The 23,889-nt window shown below is 44.0% G+C and overlaps 1 protein-coding gene across 1 annotated transcript in view; it reads left to right on the top strand.

The window, feature by feature from the left end:
• The window catches only part of MYO10 (myosin X), a 256,528-nt gene that overhangs the window by 36,877 nt on the left and 195,762 nt on the right, over positions 1-23,889 (top strand). The window contains exon 2 of the mRNA XM_040262479.1: positions 16,816-16,914. Coding sequence (XP_040118413.1) covers positions 16,816-16,914 — 99 coding nt within the window. The remainder of the gene's footprint in view (positions 1-16,815; positions 16,915-23,889) is intronic.

Below are 23,889 nucleotides of genomic sequence, written 5' to 3'. Positions count from 1 at the left end.
CTTGGCTTCAGCTGTGGCTGGAGTGGTTTGGGAAGGATGGAGTTGGGTGTCGTGGGAGGGAAGACTCCCCTCCTAGGAAATTTCCTCAGGTCTATGGCTGGAAAAGCGACTCTTGCAGGACTGAGCAGGTACCCTAGGAATGGAAAGGGGAGACCACTTTGGTCTAGGTGGGGCCTGGCATTCAGAGGTGGGGGAGAGGCTGCCGAGGAGCCCAGAAGAACTTCCCTGAATGTCAGGACCCAGGCCTTTGTGTTACCTGCCCCCATGGGCCCTGGGGCCTACTTGTCTGCAGGCCCCAGACTTCACCCCACCCCCTTGTCCCTGGGGTTGGCTTATTCTTGTCCACCCCAGTGGGGTCTTACTACAGCCCCTAGCCCCTGCTTCAGCCTACCCATCTGTTCTACTCAACAAGAGCCTGAGAATTTCCAAGCTGTGAGTGATTGAGTCTTATGGACTGAGGTGGAATTAAAAGTTAATATCTCAAAGACTGGGCGGCTAGGTTTTTCTGTGTATTTTTTAACAAGCATAGTTGTAAAAAAAATCTGTTGCATTGGGAAACAATGTAATTTGGCCTCATTTTATGGGTAACTGGGGAGACTTCAGTGGTTCCTCGAGCTTGGTTGGTTGGATTTTGGGAGGGACCATTCTACAGAACACCTGACCTGTACTCTTCACAACTGTCCAGGCCTTTAAACACTGTGTCACAGAGCAGAGAAGCCCTAAGGAGGCGTGACAAGTAGGTAGAGTGTGTTGGATGGGATCCTGGGATGGAAGGACATTAGGGAAACACTAGTGTGAAATCCACAGGACTGTTGGATTGCGTTCACGGTCACGCACCTGTGTTGGCTCCTACACTGTGATGAATGTAAAGTGTCAGTATTAGCTTTGCAACTTCTCTATAAATTATAATCCAAAACTATTGAAAAAGAAAAGCTTGACTTAAATGGCAGAACCACCACCACAAAACCCAGTGCATTCTGCAGCCTCTCTGGCCTCTCCTACGCCCGATGCCTGTATGCCCTCCTCCATGTCTTGTACTCATCCTCGGACACAGAGGTCGGCATCCTTGGAGAAGAATCTCAGATCTCAGCCTGAGTAGTGATGCAGACATAACCTGGCGTTGCCATGGGGCTGGCACATAGGCTGCCTCTTAAAGAAAATGTCATTCTCTACCTAGATCTCTCTGGAACCCCGGAATGGATGGACTGAGTTTTGTCACAGGAGAGAAATCATTTAGGTAAAATCTTGGTAGATCTCAAGGGGAACACACACAGGCACTTAGTTCATTTAAACTGTTTCATCCTCCCCAGTACCCCCCGTCACCTTCCTGATGGGTGTAGCATGTCTGTAAGTTATTTTTAAGCGCCTGGTGGCTGGAATACAGCCGAAGCTGTAGTTTTGGTGGTTGAGAGGAGAGGTTAGTTCCCGTGGTTAGCTAAACGAGGCCTGTGTGTTCTTAGGTTCTGTAGCACGGTGTTTAGAGGAAAGCGAAATGAAAGCCGTACGAGTGCTGAAAGCCATCCTGGGTGTGACATAGGAGGTGCTGGCAGCAAGACCCCAAATATAGACGCTGCCACGTTGTGTCAGGGGTCCTGTGGCTTTGGAGCACTTTGGCAAGCCATCTCGTGTGATCTTCTCGTACAGCAGACAAATTGAATGACTCCTTGCTTAGTGTGGAGTAGTCTCAAGTGCTCAACAGCGGTTCTGAGCTGCCTGTAGTAGGGCTGGATTCGAGTCCACACCTTCCAGGGGAGTGTTCCGTGCGGTCTCTACGGCCGCTTCCTGACGTCTTGAGTGGCCCTCTGTCTCTCTGTGAGCAGCACCATTCCTGCAGGTGTCTGTTCCCTGATGTGTGAGCAGGTGCTGAGCTAGGATTTGGGGTTGAGTGAATGAACACTTATCTGTCACTTGTTCCAGATGCTGGGAATTCACTGGCTGGTGAAACAAACCCATTTTTGCCTCCTATCGTGGTGGTGGTTTAGTTGCTACGTCATGTCCAATTCTTGTGACCCCATGGACTGTAGCCTGCCAGGCTCTGCTTTCCATGCGATTCTGCAGGCAAGAATACTGGAGTGGGTTGCCATTTCCTTCTCCAGGGGATCTTCCCAACCTGAGGATCGAACCTGGGTCTCCTGCATGGCAGGCCAGTTCTTTACCAATGGAGCTACTAGGGAAGCCTACCTCCTATCATACCGCTGATAAAAGTTCTAGTATAACACATGTCACATAGTCAAAGCACTGAAATAACTCTTGTTTTGGTGATCTAGGGAAAACATATCAACTTGTGGTTGTTGACAGGACTGAGTGCATTGCTCTGTAGATGGTTTCTGAAAGTCATGACCTTTGTCTGCTGCAAAAGTAATAGCTGATACTCCCTTGCCTGTAAATGATGGTGACTCAGTCCAAACCAGTGTAAACTGGAAAGAGGACTTTCTTGGCCTATGCTGTGAGTGAAGCCAGAGATGAAGATGGCTTTTGGAATAACTGGATCCAGGGAGTGAATGAGGGTACAAGCCTGTTTTTCTTGCAGCCATTTGTCTCTCTCCCCTTCTTCTCTCGTTATATGTGAGACAATTCACATAAAGTGGTGAGCCTTTTTGAGTATTCAGTTCGGTGGTTTTTAGTATATTCACTAAATATAGTACTAGAATGAATATTTGCATGCCAGTCGCTCAGTTGTGTCCAGCTCTTTGCAACCCTGTGGACCATAGCCTGCAAGGCTCCTCTGTCCATGGGCTTCTCCAGGCAAGAATACTGGAGTGGGCAGCCATTCCCTTCTCCAGGGGATCTTCCCGACCCAGGGGTCAAACCCTTGTCTCCTGCATGGCAAGCAGTTTCTTACTAATATATACTCATAGTTGTGTAGCCATCGCCAGTTTCTAACTCTAAAATATTCTCATCACTCAAAAAGAGAACCCCATGCCTCTTAGCAGTCACCCCCTGTTTCCAGTCACTGTCTACACCTGCCCTCCGCAGCCAGCAATCTACTTTCTGTCTCTCTGGCTTTTCCTTCTGGATATTTCATGTACATGGAATCAAACAATGTGTGGTCCTTGGAGGCTGGGTGCTTTGACTTCAGTTCAGTTGCCTAATCGTGTCCGACTCTTTGTGACGCCATGGACTGCAGCACGCCAGGCCTCCCTGTCCATCACCAATTTCCAGAGCTTATTCAAACTCATGTCCACTGAGTCGGTGATGCCATCCAGCCATCTCATCCTCTGTTGTCCCCTTCTCCTCCCTGCCTTCAATCTTTTCCAGCATCAGGGTCTTTTCCAATGAGTCAGTTCTTCATATCCGGTGGCCAAAGTATTGGAGCTTCAGCTTTAGCATCAGTCCTTCCAATGAATGTTCAGGACTGATCTCCTTTGGGATGGACTGGTTGGATCCTCTTGCAGTCCAAGGGACTCTCAAGAGTCTTCCCCAACACCACAGTTCAAAAGCATCAATTCTTTGGCGCTCAGCTTACTTTATGGTCTAGCTCTCACATCGATACATGACTACTGGATAAACCAGAGCTTTGACTTAGAGTAATGTTTTCAATGTTCTCATCCATGTTGTAGTATGTATCAGTTCTTCATCCTTTTTGAATTACTGAATAATACTCCCTTTTCTGAGTACATTTTGAAAGAATCTGTCCTTCAGTCTGTTTGTTTCCCTATTTGGGCTCTTGGGAATAATGCTGCTGGGAACATTTATATACAGGTTTTTGTGTGGCCATATGTTTTCATTTCCCGTGGATATATAGCTGGGAGTGAAATCCCCAGGTCGTATAGTAACTATGTTTAACCTTCTGAGGATCAGCTAGACTGTTTCCCATGGCAGCTGCACTATTTTACATTCTCGCCAGCACGGTTTGCGTGTTCTACTTTTTTCATGTTCTCACCAACATGCTGTCTGTCTCTTTGATGGTGCTAGAAGATCTCTTAAGCAACTCTTAATTCAGGAAGTGGGATTTTATGAAAAAGATTAAATGTTCTTGAACTTCAATAAAATTCTGCAAAGGAATTAATGAGTATGCACGCAGCTGAAATGAGAAATAGCTGTTTTAAGTTTATTTACTTCCTACTGTGTTCTTGGGTCATTCGTTTTTATGAAGTAATGACAAACTCCTGTTTCAAGTACGTTTGTGTATTTTTTCTAAAAACAGATGGTAGCCAGAACACAGCCAGGATTTCATCAAGATTATCTTAACCAGTTTTTTTTTTTTTTTTTTTTAATTATTCTTGTCAAGAATAGGAGAGGACAAACCTTCAGGAATTGAGAGGTAAAGGACACCTGGTGTTATGTTCCATGAGGAGTGAAACATCTTGTGATGGCCTTTTATTGCCCCTCCTGTTCTGTATCTCCTACTGTTTCCACTAAAAGGAAGAATGGAATGCAGTTCTGAAGCCAGTTGTTTTGTGTCCCTGAGAGAGGATTTCCCACTATTTTTTAAGAGTTCTTAGAACAGTTGTGCTCATTGTATAAAGTCTGCTTGGCCTTCTCCCAGCTACCTACTTCTCTTTCTTGTCTTGTTCTTCGGCTCCTCCTGTTACATAATTCCTTGCTTCAGAAGAAAAACTGTAGGTAGAGGGTATTAGAATAGGCATAGTTTTACCTCCAATATATTATAAGTGTTTTAGAGCGGGAATGACTTTATATACAGTAAGTCCCCTATGCACAAACCTTCAAGTTGCAAACTTTTCCGAGATGTGAACACGCGTTCCATCAGCATGAGGCATGAGTTGTCTGATGTTGTTCCATCGTGTTGTCATGACGTTGTTCAGGCAGCATCAGGACAATTGCAGCTGGTCCTCTGTCTTCTGTTGCTGACGATCCTTTAGCTCTACCATCTCCCACCTCTTCTCCTTCCTCTAGTCAGTGACTCTTCTTGCCTCTTCACTCAATGCCAGCCCCCATATTGCAGCTGTTGTACTATCGTACTTATCAAGGTACTATACGGTAAGATTAAATGTTTCATTTTTGGTAAGACACTTTTTTGTGTGTATTATTTGCATAAAAAGTATTATAAACCTATTACAGTACTATGTCTAATTGTAGTTGAGTACTCGGGCTAACTTTGTTGGATGAACAAATTGGACTTGCAAACATGCTCTCGGAACCGAACTTGTTTGTATGTAGGGTATTTACAGACTGGTGAGTCTTTCAGAGTGCCTGGTACATATGAGGGGTCTCAAAAGATGCTGGTAGGAAAGATGGACTTGTGGAAAGGTGGCTGGATTGATGGATAGATGGATTTATGGGTGAAGTGACTTACAGATTGAATGAATTTTAAATGTGTTGGCTGATTGTTTGGGTTCATCTTCTGTTTTCTTTTAGACACATGTGTTAGCTGTGTGATGATTGGTTAGCTACTAGACAGAATAATTTGTTTTTTGGTCCTTGGATTGTCACATTCCTACACTGTGATTGTCTCAGCAACTTGGAGATGATTCATTTCTTTCAATGTTCCGCTTTCTGGGATTACTTCTAGTCACTGTAGTTCAGTAGAGTAACTGAAAAGTTGTTAGGAGGAGTTGAGAAGAAGGTAGGGAAAATCAAAATATAAAACCAGGATGGAATCAGTTGGCAAGTTGGAAGCCCGGAATTGGGAATAAACTCATTAAAGAAACAACCCTGAGTATTCATTGGAAAGACTGATGCTGAAGTGGAAGCTTCTATCCTTTGGCCACCAGATGTGAAGAGTCACCTCACTGGAAAAGATGATGCTGGGAAAGATTGAAGGCAGGGGGAGAAGGGTACGACAGAGGATGAGATGGTTGGATGGCATCGCTGACTCAACGGACATGAATTTGAGCAAGCTCCGGGAGATGGGGAAGGACAAGGAAGCATGGTGTGCTGCAGTCCATGGGGTCACAAAGAGTTGGACACAGCATAGTGACTGAACAACAGCGAAAGACTTAGAATTTCATAAGTCAGATGTCTTGCCATTTAGCATAGTTTGCTTTGGTTTTGATTACGGGTGGGGGACACCAATGAGTCTTTGTATCTTTACCTGAGGAACAGTGAGCAAAGATTAGTTTATTTCACCATTTTTTTCCTTTTCCTTTTCCTTTCCGCCTCCTACTGCTCATGTACTTTACATGTCATTGTCCCCATGAAGGCAGTGGCTCACGGTGGTGACAGTTTGACCTTATGGGTGGACAGCGGGAAATAACATGGATGCCACGTGGCCCTTCTTACGGGGAACTGTGGCTAGGCATGGGACAGATGGTGAACTTTATAGTACTGAATGTAGGCAGCCTCATTTTACAGCCGTACTGTGTTTAGGTGTGTTTATGGTTAGGTGTTCGGGCCATGACATATCTTGCTGTTGGAATAGTGCTGTAAATGATACTGAGGCTCATATTTCCAAGAAATGATGTTTATGATGACAACGATGACATAGCTGATAGCTGCAAACACATTTCAGCTACAGATAGCCGGAATACATTCCTCATTAAAAGAGCAGTGCCTTCAAGGGCTTCTATAGGCCAGTCTGGGGAGTTACGCAGTGCTTGTCACGTAGCCTTTGGGAGTGGTTGTAGGGGACGGGTTATGTCTGTGAGTCCTGAACAAGTGTCAGCCACACATTTTTCCCTGGAATTTAATGGTGGCCTCAGCTCTGAGGGGTGTAGAACAGTTGTCCTTGGCGTTGCTTATTATAGAAAGCAAATACCACTGCTGCTCCACAGCCCCAGTGACATGGGATACACTGGGCACGTGTATTTCTGACACCCCGGGCGATATGCTCACAGCACATTCCTTTTCTGTCCTCAGCGGTTGGTGCTGGCCCTGCACTAGCTGAATTCTGCATCCTTTGAGAACTGAGCCTGAAACCGTCTGCTTTTCGGACTCTGATGCAGTGGTGCCGAAGAGGGTGCCAGCCTTAGGTCTGAAGCCGTGCGGTCATGTGCAGGAAGTGAGTCCGGGGACCACTCACCCTGGTGGCCCCGTGCTCTGCTCTGCTCTGCCTGCTCCGTGGCGGGTGGACCTGCAGATCACCCATGGCAGCCGGGACGCTGGGGTCAGTGGCCGCGAAGCTGCTTTGCTTTTCCCGGGTCCCCTCCCGAGGTGCAGCTGTCTCTGCAGGGGAGACGTCTTGGGTTGCCCCTTTTCCTTTCATTTCTGAATCTCCTGGTCCATCCTCGGCTAGCAGGGCCCCTTTTGTCCCCGCCACTCTTGTTCACACTGCATTTTTCATACTCATTTTGGACACGTGATGACGCTGTACTTCGTTCTCACCTTCACCGTTTCCAGACCTCCTCACAAGTTTTGCACTGAGGTTTGCAAACACTTGGGGTTGAAATCTCCCCCGAGATGGAAGAGCACAGGTTTTGAGCGGGCTTTTGTCTGTGCGGGTTCCAATTGTCCGCATAAAAACGTTGTTAGTTCTAAACATGAAAGTATGTTAGTCACACAATCCTGTCTGACTCTTTGTGACCGCATGGACTGAAGCCCGCCAGGCTCCTCTCTCCATGGGATTCTCCAGGCAAGAATACTGGAGTGGGCTGCCATTCCCTTCTCCAGGAAACATGAAAAATACCTGTTAAAATAACCCCAAAACGGCCGAGTGGACAGAAAAGAGGAAAAGGAGAGAGGCCCCCAGTACTGCCGTCCAGCTGGCTGCCTCGGAGACCTCGCTCCTTCTGTCCGTCAGATGTTTTGAATCACATTCTGCAGCACTCCCTCCCTGCACCCAACCCCTTCCTTCTGTAAGAACCCAGCCAAGGTCACCGGAAATTAGATCTGCCCCAGGTAGGTCATGTCTGGGCTGATCCGACTTCAGGAGGTTGTGGAAATTCCTAGAATTGAGACAGTGGAGTCTGCTTTCGGTTAATGGGGTTTGAAAGCTCTTTTCCTTTGGCTGTGACTCTGAACTTTCTGTTCACTCTAGACCAGTGGTTCTCAACTAGGACAGTCCCCTCCCCCACGACAAATAATACCCTCACCCAAAATGTAAGTACCGATGAGGTGGAGGACCCTGTGTTAGAACTTTGTTATAAACGGCGTGTGTCCTTTGAGACGGATTTGAGTAATAAGGATTAGGAAAAAAAAGATCTGTTCAGTTGATGAAAAGGTATTCCTACTTCAACAACAAAGATAACTATAAACGAGGAGAGATCTCACTTATATGTGGACCCTCCCCATCAGAACCACCCCCCTGAACTCGTACAGAAAACAGATGAGTGATTGCCAGAGGGAGGGGTGGAGGAATTGAACGAACAGCTTCAAATGCTACAGACTTCCGGTCGTAAAATAAGCCCTGTGGATCTAATGGACAGCATGGTGGCAATGCTTGATAATACCGTATGGTTATTTGAAAGTTGCTAAGAGAGTACATCTTAAATGTTCTCATAAGAAAAAAAGCATGTGTGGTAATGGATATTAACTAGATTTATTGTCTTGATCACTTCTCTGTAGATACTAATGTCAAATCATTATGCTGTACACCTGGAACTAACGTGTTGCATGTCAATTATATCTCAGCTTTAAAAATGCTGTTTGAATTCTTGTACTATGATATATTACCCACATCTCCTTTCTGGAATTCAGTATCTTCAACAAGGATCTCCTGTGTCCCAGCCTGCCACATTTGTTGGTGTTTAGTCGCTAAGTTGTGCCTGACTCCTGTGACCCTGTGGTGTAGCCTGCCAGGCTTCTCTGTCCATGGCATTTCCCAGGCAAGAATACTGGAGTGGGTTGCCATTTTCTTCTCCAGGGGCTCTTCCTGACCCAAGGATTGAATACTCCACTGAGCCACCAGCCCACTTGTTATATTAGGCATCTTCAAATCCAGGTTACTTCTTAGCTAAGTCATTGCAGGCTAAAAAGAAGAACTTTCTTTTGGCTGTTGAAAATACTGCAGATTTAAATAGCCATATTAGGTACTTTCCTGGTCTAGTGGCTAAGACTCCACACTCCCAATGTAGGGGGACTGGGTTTGATCCCTCATTAGAGAACTAGATCCCACATGCTGTAACTAAAAATCCTGCATGCCCCAGCTAGAAGATCAAAGATCCTGCATGCTGCAGCTAAGACCCAGTGCAGCTAAGTAGGTGGATAGGTAGATAGGTAGGCAGGGAAACGTTGTTGGTTAATTTCCTCTATCTCAAGATAGAGTGCTTTCCTCAAGATACATTTTTTTAAAATAGCCATATTAATTTATCCATTACAGTGTTATTAGACTTTCTTTCTTTTCTTTTTTTTTTTTTAAAGGCAGATCACATTCCAGAAACAAACTGACTTTATCGTGTAGGTTGTTAGGACTCTTGAACCGTGGCACTCAACATGGGCCGAGTAGGCAGTTACGGGAGAAAAATAGGTGCGGTGCCCTGTTGTGGGTCTGAGGCTGAGTTGTGTGTTTGACTAAAGAATGTCCTTTTCTCTGTGAATCTGTAATTAGAACATGCCACACAGTATGGTATTTAAAGTCCATCATCATTATCCCTTTTTAGGGTTGTTTTCCTACCTTATTTTTAAACTTAATTTTTTTCAAAGTTCAGGGATGAAAATCATTCTTGGAGTCAGAAGAGAAATGTAGTAGTTAAAAAGAGAAAAAAAAAATTTAATGGGGCAGCAACAGGTTGGAATCTATGATTGTGTGCTGGTATGTTTTAGTTGTTTAGCTTCTTAAATGGGAGTCAGTCAACTTTTTATGCAGAAGGGCCAGAAGGTAAGTATTTTAGACTCTGCAAAGCTATGTTGTATTTCCATGTTAGCAGGAAGGTGCCAGGTACAACTGCTTGCCCAAGGAGTTAATGCAGGTCACACACAGCTGGCTGGGGATTTATGATTATCTTCGAGAGAGGGAGGCCGATAATTGCAACAGAGATACTCTCTACCACAGGCTTCCCTGGTGGCTCAGTGGTAAAGAATCCATCTGCCAATACAGGAGATTCGGGTTGGAGCCCTGGGTCAGGAAGATCCCCTGGAGAAGGCAGTGGCACCCTACTCCAATATTCTTGCCTGGGAAATCCCATAGACAGAGGAGCCTGATGGGCTACAGTCCATGGGGTCACAAAAGAGTCGGACACAACTTAGTGACTGAAAAACAACAACATGTTTCTCTAACAGTCTTATCTGGAGATGAGCTTGGACATGGCTCCTGGTAGCCTTGTGTCTCTGAGCCCCTCCTAGTCTATGTTAATAGAGAGCGGGGACTTAATGAACCCAACACAGATCAGTCTTCAGAGTTTTAACACAGCTGGAGAAGAATCCCATGGACAGAGGAGCTTGGCAGGCCATGGTCCGTGGGCTCGCAAAGAGTCGGACACGACTGAAGCGACTAAGTGTGCACGCACGCACACATAATCATTATTCCTATGTGTGTGTTTCTTGGCATCACCATTGCTCCATTATAGAGACATGACTGGGCTTTTCCCATTATGGAATCGTTAAGAATATTCATGTACCACTAAGAAGTATATAGGCTAGGATTTAAATTTTTTAAATGGTTTAAAGTGACCACGTATAATTACATACAGGAAAATCCACCCATTGTAGATTTACAGTTGGATGGAGTTGAGGGCATTTAGACAGTTGTTGCGTTTAGACAGTCGTGCCTCCCCACCCAGGTTCCTTCTTCCACATGCAGTTAGTATGTCTCCCTGTCCTGACACCTAGCCTTGGGCATCTATTCATCTAGTTTCTGCGTCTATGAATTTGCCTCTTACAGAAATTTCGTATATATGGAATTCTATGATATATACTTATTTATGTGTAACTTCTTTTACTTAGCATAATATTTTTGAATTTCATCCTTTTTGGTGAGTATGTGATTTTTTTTTTATTGTTGAGCCTTTCATTATATAGATTTATCACATTTTATTTCTGTACCAGTTGATGGACATTTGAATGTGTGGACCAAAAAAAAAAAAAAAAAATACTGCCTGCCTTTCCCATTTAAAAAAAAAAAAAAGAGGGTTCCCACCATCAGCCACTGTAGCCACCCTCAACAGTGTACCTTGAGGGGATTCAGAATGGAGAAAAATAGGATCCTGGCCCTAGATAGTGAAGATGCATATCTGGGGAATAAATCCAATGAGCCCAGACTCCTGCATCTTCCCATACATAGAAAAACACTGTAATTGTTAACTTGAGATGCTGAGTTTTGTGATTAGCAGTAATCTCTTGGTGTTGGACCACATTTTTTCCTCCCCCCGCCCGCAGCAGAACCTCCAGTATGCCCTGGCTCCTCCCTTGCTTGTTTGAAACTCATCTGAGAGGCTGGCGCCCGAGCAGTAATCCTCCATAAGGTCCTCAGATAAAATCTAACCTACAACTTTAGGGTGTGCATTTTTCTTTTGTCGACAAGTGATTTCTAGAATTCAGTTATTATGAATAATGCTGCTGTGAATATTACCTTACAAGGCTTTTGAAAAACTTTGAGTAGGTAGATCTCTGGGAGTTGAATTGTTGGGACATAGGGCAAGATTATATTCTGATTTTTAAGAAACTGCCAAACTGTTTTCCAAGGTGGGTATACCATTTTATATCACCGCCAGTTTTTCCACATTGTCACCAATACTTGGTATGGTCAGTCTTTTAGTACAGCCAGGAAGTCATTCGTTGGCAGTGGAAAAATGGAATCTCTGTGAACCTAATTTTTAAAGGAATGGTATTACTTGTCTCCTTATCTTACAAGATTGCCCTCAAGTTCAAAGAGATGGGAATTTCTGGGCAAGTGCTTTATCTTGTAAAACTCTTAATGGTGACTGTGTGCAGAAAAGTTTTTTAGAAGTTGAATTTAACACATACCTGTCTCAGATTAAGATGAAAACGTCCAGAGTTTTAATAAAACGTGTTATTTTGTGATACAACTTGTTCCACCTGCTTTTAAAGGCATATTTTTACTCCAGTTGTGAATTTTCCCCATATGCTAGGAGTTTTCTCCATATGCCTGTGTTGTACATTAAATTATCAGCCCGTTTAACAATGACAGAATATAATGGTTTGCATATGGTTGGGCACGTTTTTCTTCTCCACTCAAACTTGGATGTTCTGGTAAATGTCTGTCTGTGACTTCGTTTTCAAATGACTGTGGGTGGCCTCTTTTCTGGACCAGGGTGTATGTGTTCTTTTCGAATAGAATGGAAGCAGAAAGTTTGAGGGCTGAGAGAAACCACCCAGAATAGTCTATGTAAAAAATATCCATTGCACCAGTTTTACTTTGCAAGTCTGATTCTATGAAAATTGCCTGTTTAAACTTTTTCAGAGAACAAAGTGGGTGTTTTGAATGCATTTCCCTTCCTATCTGGGGAAGATCCTGTTTAGGAAAACTGGTCAGGGGGCTCTGGATTGGAAATCAGGGCTGGATTTTGTAAGATTTGTTTATCAGCAGATCTTCACACCTGTTGAGAAAGACCTTTGGACTAAGGAAGTTGAATTGTGTGTTTGATCATGTAGGCAGGACTGTGTCAACAAAGGGCTTGGTAATACTTTCAAATGAGAAGGTTCGAAAGAGCCACAGCAAAACTCAAGTGAAAGAAACGGCACACTGTGTAGCCTCTGGGAGTCGGGAGGTTTATGTTAATCCTGGTGACAATTTATATTAATTCAGTAATGTTTCATAACAGAATCTTAATTCATATAAATAGACAATTTTGAGGCATGGGAAACAGACATGAAATCTTTTTTGATCAAAGCAATGCAGGTGGTAGTCATAGCAAACAGAAAGCTTTGGACTCAGGATTCTGGGATGGAGGTCCACTGTGATTATTTTATGGTTTTACCTAATGAGTAAAAGCTCTTGTGTTATGACCTTGAAAGTTTGCATTTGAGTGTGTGTTTGCGTGCTCAGTCGTGTCTGACTCTCTGTGATCCCATGGACTGTAGCCTACCAGGCTCCTCTGTCCATGGGATTTTCCAGGCAAGAAGAGTGGAGTGGGTTGCCATTTCCTACTCCAGGAGATCTTCCCGACCCAGGGATTGAACCAGAGTCTGCCAAGTCTCCTGCATTGGCAGGTGGATTCTTTACATGTAGGTATTTGAAAGCTTTCAGTGTTGTATCTTGACCTGTGAATTTTAAAAAGGCTGAAAAAGTAGTTAAGACACTTGGAAGTCTCTATCTAGAACATTACAAATACTGCAGTTTTGGTGTGAAATGGTATTTGAAAGAGCAGTCTTAGAGATGCCTGCAGTAAATGTTGTTCTTGGAAAACAGCTGTTTGCTAATAAAGAAATCAGGACTGCCCAGCAGTTGTATCCATCTTTTTGGATGTTACCAGTATCTCAAGCTGAAGTGGGAATCAGAGCTTCCCGACTGACTTGTGCGGGGATGGGAACTTGGCCCTGTTGGTGTTACCTGTATCCTTTATATAAGGTGGTCTTCAGGATTTGTAAAGAAACCCCTCATACTCACTTTGGATGCTCTTTTCCATCTTCATTATGGAAAATTTCAACCCCTCCGTGGAAGGAAGGTTGAAGTTGGGAGTTAACAACTTAGAATTCCCACACTAAAGAGAAAGGGGAGGCCCATTGTGGGGGGTCCTTTTATAGAGTGGCAGCAGGGATGCTGGGGGAACTCTAGAACCCATAAGAGGAATAGGAGCTGGTGGTGTTTCAACCTGGGGCTCCAGTCACCTTGATCGTCTTGGTGGAAATGCTTGGAGAACCTCACGAATGGGTGGCCCCATCTTTGGGTCCCCCTCCTTCCAGAGCCCTGAGGTCTAGCTTGCTGGCCCTAAATACTTTCATCGAACTCAGGGTTGACTTCCTGGGGACCCCAGGTCACAGTGGCAACAACAAGTGTTTTAGATCCTGGCTGGTGTATTTTAAACAGAGTTGTCTTTGGCACTGAAGGAGTAACTTGTAAGTTGGATTTTTATATCTTAAAATTTTCCCTTGTAGTAGGAGTTGTGTGTGATAACTGGACACTTAAAGTGACCTTTGTGTGCTGGTATGTTTTAGTTGTTTTCTGACCTACTAGTGCATTTTATTTATTCATGAATTACTTTAAGGAGAGAAATAGTGATGTGTGGAAAGAGCATGGAATAAAGATTTGGAAAGATTTGAGACCTGGTTTGGTCACTAGCTGTGTGACTTTAGATAAGGACTTAAGCTCTGAACTTGAGTTTCAGGGCAAGGATTCCTATCTTACCAAAGGTTAAGTTAGTATCAGTGTTATTGAGGCTCTTAGCACACGACTGGGACACCTCATGGACACCCATTACTGGAAGCTACTGTTTATGCTAGTAATAACATAATTTAAAGTAGCATAAAGTGCTGAGTATACTTAGTTCACTTCTACATTGTTTATCCCCTTCCATCTCTGTGCTGAGATCAGTAGTAGTCCCTTAATGAGAAGTTAAATGTATAACCAATATATTTGAATATTTCATCTAACATCTCAAAACAAATTAATAAGCAGATCAATGAAATGAGGTTGAAAATTCTAGTAAAAGGAGCTTTAAGTACTATTAATGTATCAAATGATAATTTTGGTGTGTTTCCACTGTTTCATTTTTGTTGGAGTTGATGAAATAGAGCAGAGTATAAATAATACGAGATACTAAAGTGATTGCAGCACTTTGGGTATACATTAAGTCATAAAAGTAATTCTTTTTTTAAAATTAGTTCAGTTTAGTTGCTTAGTCGTGTCCGACTCTTTGTGACCTCATGGACTGTGGCATACCAGGCCTCCCTGTTCATCACCAACTCCCAGAGTTTACCCAAACTCATGTCCATTGAGTCGGTGATGCCATCCAACCATCTCATCCTCTGTCATCCCCTTCTCCTCCTTGCCCTCAATCTTTGCCAGCATCAGGGTCTTTTCCAATGAGTCAGCTCTTTGCATCAGGTAGCCAAAGTATTGGAGTTTCAGCTTCAACATCAGTCCTTCCAGTGCATATTCAGGACTGATTTCCTTTAGGATGGACTAGTTGGATCTCCTTGCAGTCCAAGGGACTCTTCAGAGTCTTCTCCAACACCACAGTTGCATCAATTCTTCGGCACTCAGCTTTCTTTACAGACCGACTCTCACATCCATACGTGACTACTGGAGAAATTTTAAGTATTTTTTAATTGAAGTGTAGTTGATGTAGATGATTGAGTTAGTTTCAGGTGTACAGCTTAGTAGTTCAGTATTTTTGCAGATTATATGCCATTGTGGATTAATGGGTATAATGCATGATATGGATATAATTCCCTATACTGTAGAGGATATCCTTTTTGCTTACCTGTTTTATATAGTAATTTGTGTTTGTTAATCCCACACCCCTAATATGTCCCTCTTCCCTCCTTTTTCCCTTCGGTAACCATTAGTCTGTTTTCCATGCCTGTGAGTCTGTTTCTATTTTGCATATATGTTTGTTTGTATTATTTTTTTTAGACTCCATATATAAGTAATATCATACAGTATTTGTCTTTCTCTGACTTTATTTCACTAAACATAATTCATCTAGGTCCATCCACATTGCTGCAAATGGCAGTATTTCATTATTGTTTATGACTAAGTAATTTTCATGTATCTATATATCACATCTTTATCCAGTTGTCTGATGGGCACTTGGGTTGCTTTCCTGTCTTGGCTGTTGTAAATGGTGCTGCTGTGAACACTGAGGTGCATGTATCTTTTGGAACTAATGTTTTTTTCTTTGCTGGACATATACTCAGGAGGGGAATTACTGGATTATGTGGTAGTTCCACTTTAGTTTTTTAAGGAAACTTCATACTGTTTGCATAGTGGCTGCACAAATTTACATTCCCATCACCATGTAAAAGGATTGCCATAAAGGTAGCTGTTTATAATTTGAATGATCAGTGAACACCCAGTAATTTCTGCAAACATTTTTATCACTTGTCCTTGAAAACAAACGGTTTTCATGTTGGGAAATCAAAGAAAGAGGAAATTCAGCATTGGAAAGCTAAGGATTTTGATTGCCATTTCATTTATCCAGTGGGGAAGTAAAAAAAGAGAAATAAAATCGATGCCAAAACATTTTGCCCTAGATTAAAACAGTAGGATATGGAAGTTGCTATCTCTTGGGCTGTAATTTCAAACTTTGGAGTGCATTTGTTATCTGGTGGAATCCTGCCAAAATTCATACCAGTGGGACTGGGTTGTAATACTTACTAAAACAGAATCCCTCTTTTGGAGAGGTCAGTGGATTTTACACAAGGAGGAAGTCAGTGCCCTCCAAGTGGGCCAGTGCATGGGGCTTGGATTTGGGAAGTTGGAGCCTGGACGTCCTGTAGAGTTCTGAACTTGGGGCAAAGCAGTGTGGTGACCTGATTAAACTTGCAGTTTCTTCATGTGAGATGCTGGGCAAGCTACCTCTGGATCTCCACTCTTCCATCTGTACAATGGGATGATAATGACGTTTGTCTCAAAGGGTGTGTGTGAATGAAATGAGATAATCCACAGAAATCAGTTGCATTTTAGTGCAATTTTCTCTGTCCTTTTCTTCCTCTGTCTCGTGGGGCTCTCAGTCACACTGTATATATGTAAGCCTGTGGGTATATATGGGCTTCCCTGGTGGCTCAGATGGTAAAGAATCCACTGGCAACGCAGGAGACCTGGGTTCAGTCCGTGTTGGGAAGATCCCCTGGAGAAGGAAATGGCAACCCACTCCAGTATCCTTGCCTGGAAAACCCCGTGGACGGAGGAGCCTGGAGGGCTGCTCACAAAGAGTCGGACACGGCTGCTCAACTAACACGCAAGGCTGTGGGTGATGCTTTCTTTGAAGAGTCATTCCTTGCTTATTTGAGAAAGACATTTGCTTTTCAAAAAGTGATTTTTAAGGAATTTAGTTAAGTATAGTAATTTTATGGGTGGTGTTTTGCCACAAAGTGCAGTTCCAACACATGGTTATATTTTGTCTGTTTTATTTACAGGGAACGCGGGTCTGGCTGAGAGAAAATGGCCAGCATTTTCCCAGTACCGTAAATTCCTGCGCAGAGGGCGTTGTGGTCTTCCAGACGGACTATGGTCAGGTGAGCAGAGAGCCTGCAGCTTCGAACCAGCCGTGTTCGCTTCCTCGGGGGCCCCTGAGTAAGGACACGTGTGTTCACTGCCCACCCCCTCATGCCCTAGGCATCTTTTCTCAGTGATGAAACAGAATCCTAAAAGGAATGTGTGATCCACACCTCGAGTGTGTGAGAGATACAGTAAAAAGTTCTCCCAAATGGAATGCAAAGTGTCCCAACCAGGACGGGACAGAACACTGCTTTCAGCTGGTTTCCTTCCTGGGGATCAGGACAAAGCAGAAGCATAGGGTGGCAACTGGTTTCATGGCGACCTTCCCTTCAAGTTTGTAAACTTGTCTAGTGTTGGGAGTACTGGTCTGCCAGTGAAACTGTAGCGGTGCCCTGGTCCCTATAAAGACAGGATGGAGCAAACCACGTCTCCTGAGCCTCCTTATCCACCTTGTGAAGCAACTGAAGAAGCTCCTCTGTCTGTAGGAACCACTGCTCCAGGGTGCCCATTCTTCAGTATAAAACAAGTGAAAATGACTGAGAACAAATTCTTGAATCTACAGACTGGCCCATTGATTGTATTTGGACAGTTGAAAAGGAGCCTAGCTTCTCCATTTTATAAGGAAACCAATTTACAATTAAAAAAAAGTGAAGTCCAGGTGGTTCAGTGGTAAAGAATGGGCCTACCCATGCAGGAGACACAAGAGATGCAAGTTGGATCCCTGGGTCGGGAAGATCTCCTGGAGTAGGAAGTGGGAACTCGTTCCGGTTTTCTTGCCTGGGAAATCCCATGGATAGAGGAGCCTGGTGGGCTACCGTCCATGGGGTCATAAAGAATCAGACATGACTGAATGACTGAGTGCACACACAGACACATATATAGTTAATTTACAATGTTGTGTTAGTTTCGGGTATACAGCAAAGTGATTCAGTTATATGTAAATACGTATATATATATTTCAAATTCTTTTCCCTTATAGATTATTAGCAGGTATTGAATACACTTCCTTGTGCTATACAGTATGTGCTTATTGTTTATTTTATATATAGTAGTTTGTTAATCCCAAAGGAAACCAATTTTAATGTTATACAAGTGGGTCCCTCCTTCAGAGGCATGTTAAAATTTAAGACATAAAGAAACGAAAGGAGGTTGTGTGCCAGTATTTAAAATTCATAGTTTCTGAATTTTGTTTGCGAGTTGCTTTGAGAACAGACGCTTCAAGGTCAGTGTTCTGTAGTGTGCGGCTAATGGGCTCCTTGGTTATCGAGACCTTGAGCAGAGATGAGCCTCTTGGTCGTACACTCTTCATTTCTCGGCTTGATAAGCAGTGATGTTTCTGGGCTGTTTGGCAGTTTCTCAGTTCCTTTTTCATCTGAGCTTCTTGAATGCTCTTCAGGATTTATCTGGTGGTGACGATACAGGTGTGATATGCAGATACAGAGTAGAGGTGGTGGGGGCAGGGAGACGGGGCCGAAGAGACCACCTGTCTTACAGCCACTGCTGCACAGTCTGGGCTCTTTCTCATCAAGTTCTCAGGTAGGGTGATGTGATCTATAAACTAAGGACCAAGTGACCTGGCCAGCATTTTTGTGTCTTGCCTTCTCCCTTTCCCCGGATGAGAATTCAGCTCCTTTCAGTCCTTGTACATACTTCTCAAGATGATGTAAAAAGAGAAAATAACTTAAGCAGTGTATCTGACCTGACAGAGCTTAGTGGAATTCTTTTTTTTCCAACTTACTTTTAATCCCCAAGATACTTTATTTCCCCCCGCCCCACCTTTTTCCTCTTAAAAAATTGTGATGCAAAGCACATAATGTTAAAACTCCCATTTTAACCATGTTGAAGTGTACCGTTCAGGAGCTGTAAAGTGCATTCCCATTGTTGGGCAGTAGGTCCCTCGAACTTTTCCATCTTGTGATAATGTACTGAGACAGTGTATCCAACAAACGTGTAATTCCCGCAGTCCTTGGTAACCACCTTTCTGCTTTCTATCTCTATGATTTTGATTCTTTTCAATACTTAATATGAGTGCAATCATATAGTTTTTGTCCTTTTTTGTTATTGGCTTGTTTTATTTAAGATAGCATCCTCAATATTCCAAAGATGCTCTCGATTCCTATTGAACTACGCTTTGCTCAGCAGAGGCTTCTTGCACAGCATTTCTAACAGCCTCTAAGCTTACCGCCTATATGATGTGATCAGCAGTTGGTGTTGTGTGACACTCTTGCCAGCTGGTCGATGGGTAGCCCTCAGCGTCGAAAGGGATGGTCAAGCCAGCAGTTTTGTTCCCCCTTGACTTGTATTTATGGACCGTGGGTTTCAGAAAGAACTAAACCAGAAAAGTATATACTTAAACATGAAAGCAACTCCCAACCTGGGAGTCTTTAATCGGTCATCAACCCTTGGTCTTACGTTGTCTGCTCTGTCATTCCCAAGTATAACAACTGTAATTAACTTGGTGATCCATGTAGGAAATGGTTTGAAATATGAGGAAAGTGAGACAGGTTGGAAACACGTGGATTCGACGTGGCTCGAGAGCTGGCAGTGGCAGAAAGACTTCCTGTTTCTTTTTCTTCTGACCTACTTCTTCCTACCCTGACAGCACAGTTTCACAGCAGAACGTAACAGGCATAACCACCAAGGATTATGACCGACCTAGATAGCATATTGAAAAGCAGAGACATTACTTTGCCGACTAAGGTCCGTCTAGTCAAGGCTATGGTTTTTCCTGTGGTCATGTATGGATGTGAGTTGGACTATGAAGAAGGCTGAGCGCCGAAGAATTGATGCTCTTGAACTGTGGTGTTGGAGAAGACTCTTGAGAGTCTCTTGGACTGCAAGGAGATCCAACCAGTCCATTCTGAAGGAGATTGGCCCTGGGATTTCTTTGGAAGGAATGATGCTAAAGCTGAAACTCCAGTGCTTTGGCCACCTCATGCGAAGAGCTGACTCATTGGAAAAGACTCTGATGCTGGGAGGGATTGGGGGCAGGAGGAGAAGGGGACAACAGAGGATGAGATGGTTGGATGGCCTCACTGACTAGATGGACGTGAATCTGAGTGAACTCTGGGAGTTGGTGATGGACAGGGAGGCCTGGCGTGCTGCGATTCATGGGGTCGCAAAGAGTCGGACATGACTGAGCGACTGAACTGAATTGAACCTGGTCCTGGAGCCCAGGCCCAGCACACCCACAGTTTATCTGGACAGAGAGAGAATCTTGAGGGAATCAGGTCAGAGATGGAGAGCACAGCCTTGTCCTGGTCAAACACGTGGTAACTTTTACAGTACCGGCCAATTTCAGACCAATTTGGTTATGTTATTATTAAGATATTGGTGTTTCGGAGGGAAAGGGAGGATGGGGAGTTATTTTATGGGTCCGGAGTTCTGGTTTCAGAAAACGAAAATGTTCTGAAGATGAACCATGGTGTTGGTCACGATGTGAATGTACTTACTGCCACTGAAAGTTACACTTAAAAGTGATTACAAAGAGTTTGACACTCAAATCCTTTACAAAGAGCTTTTGTGAGGTACCCTCTTTACTTTGAGAAATAAAGTATCGTTTAGAAAAGACATTATTCAGCCTTGTATTAACTTAGTGCTGGTTTTTAAGTGCTTTCAAAGGTAACCCTTACGGCAAAAAGTGAAGAGGAACTAAAAAGCCTCTTGATGAAAGTGAAAGAGGAGAGTGAAAAAGTTGGCTTAAAGCTCAACATTCACAAAATGAAGATCATGGCATCTGGTCCCATCATTTCATGGGGAGTTAGATGGGGAAACAGTGGAAACAGTGTCAGACTTTATTTTTGGGGGCTCCAAAATCACTGCAGATGGTGACTGCAGCCATGAAATTAAAAGATGCTTACTCCTTGGAAGGAAAGTCATGACCAACCTAGATAGCATATTAAAAAGCAGAGATTACTTTGCCAACAAAGATCTGTTTAGTCAAGGCTATGGTTTTTCCTGTGGTCATGTATGGATGTGAGAGTTGGACTGTGAAGAAGGCTGAGCACCGAAGAATTGCTGCTTTTGAACTGTGGTGTTGGAGAAGACTCTTGAGAGTCCCTTGGACTGCAAGGAGATCCAACCAGTCCATCCTAAAGAAGACCAATCCTGGGTGTTCATTGGAAGGACTGATGCTGAGGCTGAAACTTCAATACTTTGGCCACCTCATGCGAAGAGTTGACTCATTGGAAAAGACTTTGATGCTGGGCGGGATTGGGGGCAGGAGGAGAAGGGGACAACAGAGGATGAGATGGCTGGATGGCATCACCAACTTGATGCTCATGAGTTTGAGTGAACTGTGGGAGTTGGTGATGGACAGGGAGGGCTGGCGTGCTGCGATTCATGGGGTCGCAAAGAGTCGGACGCAACTGAATTGAAAGGTTGCTTAGGGCTTCTCTGATGGCTCAGACAGTAAAGAATCGGCCTGCAATGAAGGAGGACCCAGGTTCGATCGCTGGGTTTGGAAGACCCCGTGGAGAAGGAAATGGCAACCTACTCCAGTATTCTTGCCTGGAGAATCCCATGGACAGAGGAGCCTGGCAGACCAGTCCATGGGATTACAAAAGAATTGGACATGGCTGAGCAATTAACTCAAAGGACACCTGGCTAAAAGAGAAAGAATGGTAGAGAATGTTTAGCAGTTATTCTTGGGATTAGACCCTCACAATTTTAAGTGTTGGCATGTTGTAAACAAGTCTTTTAAAGGTAATTAAAAGCAGTTTGCTTTCCTGGTGGCTCAATAGTTAAGAATCCGTCTGCCAAGCAGGAGACAAGGTTTCAATCCCTGGGTTGGGATAATCTCCCAGAGGAGAGCATGACAACCCACTCCAGTACTCTTGCCTGGAGAACCCATGGACAGAGGAGCCTGACAGTCCATGGGGTCTCAAAAGAGTCAGATATGACTTAGCGACTAAACAACAACGCAAAGGCAGTGTGGTTAGGGATCACATCACGGATAAGCCACAGGACGGATGAAAGACATCAGCCATGCTAGTATCAGGAGAATGACTCCTTGTGGTTGGGACATATTTTTATAGGGACAGAATCATATGCAGGTTTTTTAAAGTGCTGTACCTTCAACATCTTTAACCAAAGTGACGATGATGAATTCTAGAAAGCTGTTAGGTGATTCAGCAAGGGGTTCTGGTGATGACAAAAACACTGATGTCTTACATGGATGAGAAGAGGCTGAACAATTATTTCATGAAATGTGTGTGGAAGAGCGGATTATTTCTAAGTCAGGTTTCTGTGAGGTTAAAAGGCAATGTGTAACTAAATTAATAAATCCATCTATTATAAAAATTCACAAATAGGGTCCCTAAAATGGCACCACAGGGCCATGGGGTACAGAGGAGTTAATGCTGTATTGTTTTTGGTGAGAGCCCTGAAGGGCCTGTTTTCTTCTTCCATTCAGCCTCTTAACACAATCTGGAATTCCATCCCCTGCCAAAATTTAAATAAATTTTAAATTAAAAAGATATCAGTGTTTGATCAAATGGTAATAGGTAAAAGCTATCTCATGGGTATTTTCTGTATCTTTATTAACAATTTCAGTAAAAGTTTTATGCTACCAAAATATGACCTCTCAGAATCCATGAACAGCTTTCAGACTGTTAGCTGAGTCTCCCTTTGGTTTAGAGCAGTGCCTCCCAAACCTTACATACAGGAATCACCCGGGGGTCTTGTTTCTGATGCAGATTCTGCTTGGCGGTCCGGGGCGGGGGTGGGGTGGGGGCGGTGGGGGGGAAGCGGGGGCTGGTAGTGCTGAGAGTCTGCATTTCTCACCAGCTTCCTGGTGGTGTGGGTGCCGCTGGTCCGTGGTCCACATTTTGAGTGGATTTATGAGACACTGCGGCGAACTGCCTTAGGGTCTTCGCTTCTCCAGTGAGGAGTGGGACGTGCTCTTTCCTCCTACATCAAGGGTTTCCAACCTCTGGGTCATGGACTGGTACTGATTCGTGGCCTGTTAGAGCCTGGGCTGCATAGCAGGTGAGTGGTGGGTGACTGAGTGATGCTTCAGTTTTATTGACAGCCACCCCCATGGCTTGCATTACTGCCTGAGCCCCTTTGTGTGTGTGTGAGTGAATCACTCGGTCCTGTCTGACCCTTTGCGACCCCATGGAGTATAGCCCACCAGGCTTCTCTGTCCATGGGATTTTCCAGGTAAGAATACTGGAGTGGGTTGCTGTTTTCTTCTCCAGGGGATCCTCCTGACCCAGGGATCAAACGCAGGGTTTCCTGCGTTGCAGGCAAATTCTTCACCCTCTGAGTCCCCAGGGAAGCCCGTTTTGCTTGTGTGCACCCCCTAATTCCAGCAGTTACTTCACCTGAAGTGTGACCTGGGATTGTGCTGACTGCAGTGAAGTAATGCTCAGGTGGATTAAAGAGTAGTTTTCAAAATCCTGTTTTTGTGTTGGAAACCAAGCAGAGCCACAAGTAACTAAAATCCTGAAATGGGGCGGCAGGGCCGTGGGGTAGGTCGGAGATAATACTATGTTCTTTTGGTAAGAGCCCTGAAGGGCCTTGTTTTCTTCTTTCATTCCGTCTCTTCAGATTTTGCACATGTGCTCAGCTGTTCTATATTTTTGCCCCCCAGGGAGATAACTTTTATATTAATCTAAAATTCCGTCCCAGGCCAAAGCTTAAACTACTGTAGGTTGGTCCCAGGAATACAGAGGACCAAAGCGTTCCCAGTTGACTCATAACTTATGTTATACTCGCCGTGAAGTATTTGCAGATGGAAAAAGAAATGTGTGAGCGACATGCGAACATGCTGTGTTGAAAAAATGCATAGTTGTGGCCTCCGGAGGAGGAAGCACGTGGGCAGGTCAGCACGTGCTCCAGAAGTGAGCGATGACTTGTCTGTTGGCACAGCACGCCTTGAACAGAGATGTAGGAAAGAGCACCACGGGTCCCAGGTTCTATAGGGAGCAGATCTTGCTATAGGATTGACTCTGGTGAGGAGGATAGGATGGAAGCTGGCACTAAATGTG

This window comes from Oryx dammah, unplaced genomic scaffold (genome assembly GCF_014754425.2).
Source record: "Oryx dammah isolate SB20612 unplaced genomic scaffold, SCBI_Odam_1.1 HiC_scaffold_20, whole genome shotgun sequence".
In the NCBI taxonomy this organism is placed as follows: domain Eukaryota; kingdom Metazoa; phylum Chordata; class Mammalia; order Artiodactyla; family Bovidae; genus Oryx; species Oryx dammah.
This window is presented reverse-complemented; position numbering and strand designations above follow the sequence as displayed.